The sequence below is a fragment of the Cololabis saira genome, chromosome 7 (assembly GCF_033807715.1).
Source record: "Cololabis saira isolate AMF1-May2022 chromosome 7, fColSai1.1, whole genome shotgun sequence".
In the NCBI taxonomy this organism is placed as follows: domain Eukaryota; kingdom Metazoa; phylum Chordata; class Actinopteri; order Beloniformes; family Belonidae; genus Cololabis; species Cololabis saira.
In genome coordinates this window covers 25029323-25039841 of record NC_084593.1, presented here as the reverse complement: position 1 = coordinate 25039841, position 10519 = coordinate 25029323, and the positions used below count along the sequence as shown (strand labels likewise).

General features: G+C 37.6%; 1 protein-coding gene across 1 annotated transcript; it reads left to right on the top strand.

Annotated features, from left to right (window-relative positions):
- Window positions 1-738: 738 nt before the first annotated feature.
- On the top strand, window positions 739-9751 carry LOC133446953 (uncharacterized). The gene is made up of 7 exons (XM_061725193.1): window positions 739-845; window positions 973-1036; window positions 2851-3126; window positions 3670-3957; window positions 5514-5698; window positions 5778-5864; window positions 6962-9751. The coding sequence occupies exons 1-7, from the start codon at window positions 843-845 to the stop codon at window positions 7118-7120; spliced, it is 1062 nt and encodes a 353-aa protein (XP_061581177.1). The 5' UTR covers window positions 739-842; the 3' UTR covers window positions 7121-9751.
- The last annotated feature ends 768 nt before the right edge of the window (window positions 9752-10519 follow it).

Below are 10519 nucleotides of genomic sequence, written 5' to 3'. Positions count from 1 at the left end.
TTATTTTTGATATGGTGTAAAAACATGTATATAAAATGCATTAAAGATTAATAAATCTTGTTAGATTTCCAGAGTGGTCTTGTCTGTACGGAGCCCGGGCACCTGGCTGTGTTACATTTTTGTTGCATATACAAAATAAATAATGCAGAATTTGAAATGAAAATGAAAAAAAAACACGTCACGTGAAACCTTAGAATCAGAATCAGAAACAGGTTTATTTGACCAAGTCAGGTCAAACAAGACAGGGAGTTTGACTGTTATTTTTGCTCACTGTACATTAAATAGACAAATGACAGCTCTTATTAACCTATATACAATTTTTTTTAAATGAATGGTGCAGAAGTATGAGGTAGACGTGGTTATTGAAAGGTGCATTGTTACAACATATGATTGTAGTTATTATTATTATTATTATTATTATTATTATTATTATTGCACAGTAATTGATTACTCTATGAATGATGGGAGTTCATCAAAGCAACAGCTTGGGGGAAGAAACTGTTGGAAATAGCCGTTCTAAATAAATATACTTCAATTTATCTTACTATGTGCTATGACGTTTACAAAACTAAAGACGGGGTGGTCGGTCAAACTCCAGACATCCTATTTGACAAATGAAAATTTCAGTTTTCAAACCTTGTTGAAATAACCCTAATGGTATCTCTATAACCTCAAGATTATTGTCTTCGTTATTCTGTATCTTCAGACGCAAGTTCAAGGGTAAGTTATTTCCGTACAGTTCCTGAACGCACCAAGACGCGTTGTAGTGGAGACGTCTTTGCATTTATGGTTGTTGTGAAAGTGTTTCCTTTCTTTTAGCTGATCGCTCAACGTCAGAAATAATGGTACATTGCAAAATATCTGCTTTATGCAACTACTTCTGGGAGACTACACATACATTAATATGCTTATCGGGCTTTAATTTGCAAGGAGTGAAGACCTGATGAACCCCCTTTTGTTGGTTTATTCTAGACTCGGGTCTTCCACTTTGAACCGTCGCTGATGTTGGTGTTGTTGAGCGCCAGCCTTTATATAGGTGAGTAACGTGACCTACGTGTTGGAAGACTATAATTACATTATCCAAATCAAATTAAGGTTTGTACATTAAGTTATGTTTAAATTGAGACCTACATTGTAAATGTAAAGGTTGTAAGCAGTGGTTTAAAAGTGTAAAAGAAAAAAAAGCGTGATAAGACCTGTTGTTTGATGGTGTTAGAGTGAACTTGTTAAACCTTATTTAAAAAAAATGCATTACTTGTTGCATTGTATTCATCTTTAGAGTTTTTATTTTATTTTTATCTCCTTAGTTTATGAGCAACAGATTAGATTGTTTGGTTCTTTCAGGGGAACCCAACAGTTCTGTTCAAGGTAGCTGTACCTGTCTCACCAAAATGTGAAATAAGCTGGTAAATTGTTAATATATATATATATATATATATATATATATATATATATATATATATATATATATATATATATATATATATATATATATATATATACATATATATATATATATATATATATATATATATATATATATATATATATATATATATATATATATATATATATATATATGTATGTATATATTCTCCATGTCATTGTTGTTCAGCTAAAATGGAGCAGTTATGGCTCTCAAATACAGTTCTATTTGAGAGTTCAAAAGTAATTCCCCTGATACAGATTTCCTCTCCTTTTGCTCCTTTGCCACACTTACATGATATGAAACAAATTTAACCCGAGCAAATACAAAATGCAGTTTTTAAATCATGATTTGATAATGAATAATGAGTGCAAATATGTGGCACCAACAGCTATTAGGTTTAGGGACAACTCATTTTTCATATAGGACCATGGTGGTTCGGATGGCTGGTTTCCCTTAATAAATGAAATCATCATGCATGAAATCAGGTATACAGTTTAACAAGATCCCTTAAACACCTCCAACCAACAGGTCTACTACTAAAGACACAAAGTTTAAATATGAAATTACTGACAAAACAATGAAAGTCATTACACGATGGATGGATGGATGGATGGATGGATGGATGGATGGATGGATGGATGGATGGATATACAACCCAAATGACAAAAAAGTTTTGACACTTTGTAAAATTTAAATGCAAACATTCACCAATGTAAAACATTTGATGCATCATGAAATGAAATATTCTGCAGTGTTGCCCCGTGGACTAATGAGCAGCTAAAATCCTGCATCAGACAAGAAAGGAACACTTTTCTAGCCCTAAAACTCCAGCAACTGCTCTCATCACTTCCCAGATGTTAACAGACATGTGTTAGAAGAAGAGGGGATGCTAAACAATTGTAAACAGAGCCCAATTCCAACTTTTTGGAAAAACACAACACTGGAATAAATAATTAACATCTCCTGGCACATAATGTCAAAGTAATTTAGACCAATAATTATTTTGGGGGAAGCAGTGTGAAAATTTCTTTTAAAAAGTTTTTAAATTTCGTGGTTTTTTTTACTCTAAAAACATGTTTAGCAAGAAGTGATTTGTGACAGCTTCCTGTGGTGATGGATGTAGATTAATTACATTAATTAATTACAAAAAATACTGTTATTGATTATATTATTGTTAAGTTATTCAAATTTTAACTTGACCTAGTAAAAACAATTAAAAAGAGACCTGTTAGTGATGAGAGGGACAGTTGGTGTTAAACATTAGTCCTGCAATGGTCTGGCCACCTGTTAAAGGTGTTATCCCTGCCTTTCACCCAGAGAGAGCTGGGATAGACTCTAACAGAACCTCATGACTCTGAAGAGCCGGTTGGAGGATGGATGGATGGATCCAAAAGTTTGTATTTTTTTGTTGTCATCTTTAGGCTCTTGCATTGGGACTTTTCATGAGGTGAAGTATGGGGACAGCTTCAAGCTGAAGATACAAAGAAGCTATCACTCCATTGAATTCATGCCAACATATGACTCAAGTGAGACGATTCTGTGGAATCGTGACCGTCCTGAGGCCAATGTGGACGCCCGGCGGAAGATGACCGGCGATCGCTTTGTGGTACATAATGTCACCCAGAGAGACAGTGGACGTTACAATTTAAGAGGCAGAGACTTCAAAACTATGTCTACTAAGACCCTTGAGGTTGTAGGTGAGAATCATTTGAGTTTTCAATTGACCTTATTCTTGTCTGTGATCATTTAGTTTTAAGTATTTAGGTGGTGCAGTGATGTACATTGTTGGTGCAAAGTAGGGATGTTCTGCCTTAACCCCTCCACAGATGCAAAGACAACTATCAACTACAGGATTACGTTTAAATGTTTATTTTTTAAAGTACTTAACAAATATATCTAAAAAATGTGTGATTTTTTTGTTTGTACGTTGGCCAAATCCCCTAGCTGACCATATCCATTCACTTTGAAAATCTGTCTTGTGAAATGGGTCTGATACTGCTCCCATTTCCACTGGTACAGGATGTACTGGACCAATCAGAACAGGGCAGTTACGAGCTTTATGCTAAATGTCATACAGAAGCACCCAAGAGTTACTAATCAAACCATTGGGTCATCAAGACAGGTAACACATAAAAATCGGTTTACCAGTTTCCTTTTTGTATTACAGTGTCTCTGTGTTAAAAAAAAGGATTGCACACGCAGAACCAAGTGTAACAAATAGTTTGTATCCTCTTTACCAGCTGACACACGGACCTATACTCGGACTGCTGGTGAAGAGTTCAGCTTCACTTTTGATTTGGAGCCGAGATCCTGCAACATTTACTTCTTCCCAGAAGGCGATGAGGGGACTGAGCTGGTTCATCAGGGAAGCCTCAGGCTGGTTTTGGATTGGTCTGATTGTTTTGGATTTGATCTCGTAAAGCCATGTGGGATTTTAAAGAAGGATGTCCGAATGTCATGTAATGGACACTTTGAGGTCAGAGATCATAATGGCGATGAGGCCTTGCGGGTGTCACTGGAAATAGAAAGTAAGTAACCTGTATGTTTCACTGGTGTCATTTAACTGTAATCGTAACAGTTTTGATTAATAATTAAAGCTCCAAGCAGTGATGAACGGGCCCTCGCGCTTGCAATTTTCACCCATAAAGATCAAGGACTCAAAACTAAGTCCGATGACACTGCCCACTACTCTTTATGTCAAACCATTCAAAAGTTATGGCAGAAAGTAGGAACTATCAAATATAACACTTTTGACTAAGAAGAGTAATTCGCGTCGTCGCAGGATGGAGACGCACATTTTGATGTATAACACACCTGGGTGCACGTTATGGTTCGGGCCGTATTAACGGCCGAAGAAGTGGCATAAATTGCGCCAAAATTACGCGATTAATTCAAAATGTTCAAAATGGCCGACTTCCTATTCGGTTTCGGCCATGGCGCCAAGAGACTTTTCTTTAAGTTGCGACATGATACAGGTGTGTAGCGATTTTCGTGCATGTACGTCAAACCGTATTGTGGGGCTTGAGGCACAAAGTTTTCTAGGAGGTGCTGTTGAGCCATTTTGCCACGCCCATTAATGCAAACCATTACATATAACATTTTTCGCTAGGCCTGGCTTGCGTGCAAAATTTGGTGACTTTTGGGGGAAGTTTAGGAGGGCAAAAAGGCCCTAATTTCGTCAGAAAAAGAAAAAGAAAAACAAGAAAAAGAAAAAAAATTCCTACAGATACAATAGGGCCTTCGCACTGTCAGTGCTCGGGCCCTAATAATACATTTTATTTATAATGCACTTTACATTACTGAAAATCTCAAAGTGCTAAAGTTTGATAATTAAAAGGAAACAGAAATAATAAAATCAAGATAAGAGATAAAAGGGATAAAAAGTCAAAACATGGCAGAAAAGAGAATAAAACTATTAAAAACAGCAACTAGGGAAAAAAACAACAACATTGTTTAGTGATAAAATGCTTTGCTAAAAAGAAAGGTTTTTAGTCCTCTTTTAAAATGGTCCATGGTTTGTGGTGCCCTTAGGTTGTCAGGGAGGGCATTCCAAAGACGTGGGGCAACGACACTAAAAGCCCTGTCACCCGTGGGTGCAGAGTCTGGTCCTGGGAACATGAAGGCAGTTAGTGTGGGAAGAGCGGAGGGAGCAGTGGGTTGTAGGAAGAGTAATTTTTTAAGGTAGGGGGGAGCATTTCCATGGACACTGGTGAGTGAGTAGGGAAACCTTATATTCAATCCTGGTGGAGACTCAAGGCAGTGGAGTGAGTGAAGAATGGGGGTGATCTGGTCGTGTTTCCACGCTCCCATCAGGATCCTAGCTGCAGAGTTCTGGATGTACTGGAGCCTCTGGAGACTCTTGCTGGGGATCCCGATGAGAAGTGCGTTACAGTAGTCCAGTCTGGAGGAGACAAAGGCGTTAATTCTATTTTCCTTTTGCTTTGTTTGCTTGTGGTGTTTTGTGACTTGATTTAGAAGTTTGCATAAATAAAAAAATCCTATTGCAGTTAAACAAGTTTAAATAAAAGGTAATACAGAAAAGCCACTCTGGTCAACTATTTAATTTATAAACCTTTTGTTTCAGCTTCACAGTTTAATTATTCTTACATCTTTGGGATTGGAGCTGCTTTGCTCTTCATAGTTATGAGCTGCTGCATAAAATCCATCTGCGTTGCGAAGCACTTCCCAACAAAGCACCGCGCCGACGCTGACGCTGACGCCGACGCTGACGCCTCCTCTGCAGATGAACCTGCTGTACAAAACTACCAGGTTAACATACTCGCCACTGAAACTACTTAACAATTTATGTGATTGAACGGTGTGGTTAGATGTCTTCTGTTTTCTGCAGTACGACTGTGAGCCTGTTGGATCAAGACCAAGTCAGTACGCTGCATCATCTGATTTCCTCACCCAACCTTCTGAGGCTTCGATTCAGGTTAGTTTGATTTGCATTTCTTTCATACTGGGACCTTTTCTCTTTAACTGGTTCCACACTGGTAGTTTCTTAACATCCTGATGTTTTCACGTGCTGAATTTAAAAAAGAAATCATGTTAGACACATACTGATATGTACTGGATGATGTGATTGGAACAACAGCATGTCACATCGTTTGACGGAAATGAAAAATACCAACCAAACATACCGAACATAATCTCGCAGAGGTGTTCCACAGGATTGTGAAAAGTGCTGGGTGTCAGCGGCAGACATGCCAGTTCTTGTGTTCTGTAGGAAATGCCCAGTTACTGGTTATTACTGGGTCAGAGACATTCACATCGGCGGCCTGCTGGAGTTCATCCTGCTCCTCCCCACACAAAAGATCAGATCCTGGTGCTGTTGAAGGTCCAGCTCACGCAGACTCACCTCCTGTTCCGTGCTCTGAGACCGTGCTGGGAGACACAACTAACCCTCTGGCAATGGGACGTGTTGATGTCTCCTTCTGGAGGAGTTTGCTTGCCTGTGCAGCCTGTGTGGGTCTAGGTATCACCTCGTGCTACCAGCAGTGACACTGATCCCAGCCAAATGGAAAAATTGGTGAAAAGCGGTCAGAAAAGATGAGGAGGAAAAAGCATCCCACCTGTTTTGAGGGTTGTCCTGTCATTGCACCTCTATTGCCCTCTCTGCTAGATAAATGACCAGACTTATTGATCCTGAATTAATTAGCATTTATTTTAATGGGGGATGTTTTATTTATTTTTCCTTTTAAAAATCCATTTTAAAATAGATTCTAAAATATTGTTATTTGATCATAAACGATTAGTTTCATGAAAAGGACCATTAAAATATTCAGTAAGATAATGATTTCATGTTCATATACTTTTTATTTATAAATTAATTCATTCATTAGTTATCAGATTTTTGTCAAAATCACAGTGTTATGTTAATAAATAATGACTAAAATCTGACATTAGTCTTCTCCATGTTCTACATTTAAAACACAAGCATAAATGTGTGTTTTTTTTTTAATATTACAAGAGAGATGATAAGCTGATACATATTAACACCTCTGTTCTGTTTTTTATTTTTTTCTTCAGGTTTCTGCTCCAGCAGAGCATGCAGATGCTCCGACCGTCCCACTGAACTCTGAATATGAGCCCCGGTTTGAGCTGAAGGGGATGAACTTTGACCCCCCGCTGAGTTCTGACTCGACTCACTACGATGTTTATACCTCCGATAAACTCAATTTCCTCTGAGAGGTTTTTTTTGAAAGGCAAAATGAATCCGTCCGTCCATCCATCCATCCATCCATCCATCCATCCATCCATCCATCCATCCATCCATCCATCCATCCATCCATCCATCCATCCATCCATCCATCCATCCATCCATCCATCCATCCATCCATCCATCCATCCATCCATCCATCCATCCCAGCTCATTACAGGCGACCTGACCAGGCTGAACCCTTGGACAGTCCATTGCAGTAAAATGCATTAATTAGTGTGATACTTGAAGGCCGTTTGTTGAAAATAATATTCACTAGTGGCAATTGATTATGACGTAGCGTAGCACATGATCACAAGTAAAACAACAAAATTGAACTGGATTGCACTTGGACTGAACGACAGGCACTGGGGAACATTTCTCGGCTTTCCATTCTTCCAGTTTTCATTGCAACTGGTAACTCAATGCATTGCATTCGATAAACATACAAGAAGAAGTGAAAACTGTCGTCATGTAAATAAAGAAAAAAAAGGTGCACTCTTTTTCAATTCTAAGGCTTTATGTTTCGTAATTTTCAAAAAGTTATCTAATTTTGGATTTTAAAATGAATTAAAAACAACTCTAGAAATGCTGCATTTTGTTTTCAAAATAATGACGAACAGGTACGAAAGTGATGCGTACAGAGCAGTGCACTTCCACAAAACCGAAGTTCAAAGCAATCATTAAAAAAAAATATGAATAAAGCAATCTAATCTTAGAAAAAAAGCATGCACTGATTACAGAGTCAAAGAGGCCTTTTAGTCTCAATACTAGCTTGTTGTTGTAAATAAACAGCTGATCTTACCTATTCACTTTTGTACCCGCTTTTATACATATTTAAAAAAAATCATTGTATTTATCACGCACTTAACGGGGGATTTATATTTTTTATCTCTCTTTCTCTCGTATTTTATCTATGCTATGGTTTTACAGCATCTAAGTCCAGCAGTATTTGTGATTGCCCAATGTATGTTGCTTTATATTGATTGTTTGGTTTGTTTCTGTACTGTCCTGTTGCATATGTTATCTGTACACGCACTGATGCTGATGCTTTTCCACAAATGAAGTTCCTAACGGATAAATAAAGTTATTTATTATTATAACATATATCACTGAGTGGTTTTCCTCTCACCGCCACACTTGAGTGAGGAGAACAAAAGGAGTTGTAAACTGTTCTAACTGAAAGGTTTCAGGTGGAAACTAGGGTACCCATGCAGACATGTGTTTAAAAGTTAGTATCCTTAACCTTCTGTAACACTTGAAATTCAGTTTGTTTCTGCCTTACATTCATAAACGACTGGTTGGAGTTTTTAATGCTGATACAGGTGACTATCAGCTGCTCAGTTGAGACTGAGGTGATACGGGTATTTATTCTATCCTGATGCGTGTGAACGTCCCAGAACCAGAATCAGAATTCTTTATTTGTCCCACAGTGAAAGGAAATGATTGCAAATCCCTATAAACTGCAATTACAATTAAATAAAACATAAACCGTATTGTGGGGCAGCAGTCGGAGTGTGTTGGGGGTGGAGGACAGGTACAGGAACGTTGTTTGCCAGATGTCAGCCACTGAAAGAGTTAATTGCCAGGGTGTTGATTGTGTCCTGTAGAATCTTTTTGGTTGTGGCAGTCCACCGTCTGGGGTAGATGTCCTGCACGGCGGGCCGTGCTGTCCCGGTGGTCCGTTCAGCACGGCAGAGCACTCTGTGCGGAGATTTGACCTTCTTTTGTCAGGAATGTTTGGCTTTCAGTTTTCAAGCAACTCTGTAAATACATGATTAGGACAGCGAACAAAAGCCATAACATGCCATGATCCAGCACTTGTTGTTCGTCAGGTAATTCCTCAGTGCTTTCAGGTCCACGGTACCACATGTTCTGGAAACTTATTGCAGGCTTTTTTTTGTTGATTTACATGAATAAGCACTGGGATGCAGCTTCAGTAGAAGGAAGAAAATGCAGAGCCATCACCAATACCACATGTTTGATTTAGTGTGTTAGAACTTAATGTCGTTTTTTGTTTTGTTTTTGCCAAACAAGTTTTTTACTATGCAATTTTTTAACTGAAGTTTTACAATAAAATGTTATATTTAATCTTTTGGACTTCATTTTATATAGTGTTTATATAACCTGTTGAGTTTTTCCAATGTTTGTTTATCACATACTGAACTATTTAAGATAACTGCGCCCCTTTTTGTAGTGCACATGTTTGTGAAAAGCATCATGAAAATCTCCTTGCTGCAATCCAGTTCCCATAAGTGCATTACTGTAAAGGTCAGTTACAGGGAAGTCCTTGCTATATATTTGACACTTTACACTGAAATATTTGATCGCATTCCCACTAAACAATATTGATGATCTTGAATAATCCATAATCCTTTATTAATAATTGTCCGTTTTGTATATATCTGCTGTTTTAATGCTCATATTTGAATGTTTTGCCTTGCTTGACTGTGGTGTAAATATGGAAGAGTTTCTTAAAGCACTAATGTTCTTATATTAAAAGAGGGGAAAAACATACTCAGTATCTCAATGTATACATGGTGTCAACCTAATTAAGACTTTTAATACAAGACTATGTTTGTAATTGTATCTGGTCCGTCATGTCCAACCCACTATGCGTCAGCACCGAGTCAAAAGCAAGTCCAAACCCGTGAATTCCTTCATGGCATACAAACTGCTTCACAAAACACGCGTTGCAGGGCAACTTCAAATAACAGAGCCATCCGGAAAAAAGGTTCAACACCTTTTGCTTTATGCATTTTAAGCTCCACATTAGGAATTTAAATTGTATCAGTATAAGGAAAATATGCTTTAAAATCTATTTATTTGCTCATCTTGGTTTCCACTGCAGCACTAAATACTTCAGATACTTCAAAAACATTTTAGCTACCCTTTAATAACATGAAATATGATTTTTTGTAACCTGGAGGATGTGTAATTACTCATCTCTGACCACACTTGGATCCATACTTTCGTGATTCTACGTTGACAGAAGTGTGTACATTGTCAAATTGGAAGATGAGCTTCAGCTTTTAAATTTATTGCAGCAATAAATAGCAAGTTTTTAATTTTTCCATTTATTTAATCTTAATGACAGATGTCAAGTCATTTGTAAACAGTGAAAACGAGAATATTTTAAATAAGTAGTTACAGCAAATGTGTTACGCAAGAGATCCTAATTTGCAGATTCAATGAACTTTGAACCAAATTTAAGTGGAGATTTGTTTCGGTCCACATGGCAACTGTGGATTCCATATTTAACATCTACTAAGTTTGTTGATCTTTAGCTAGTAAGTGGCAGTTGGTGAGTTTGACAGCAAGATAATATTTTCTTGGGAACGCCTGCTGTCTCTTGATAAAAATTGCATCATAAGAGGGGTGAGACTGAG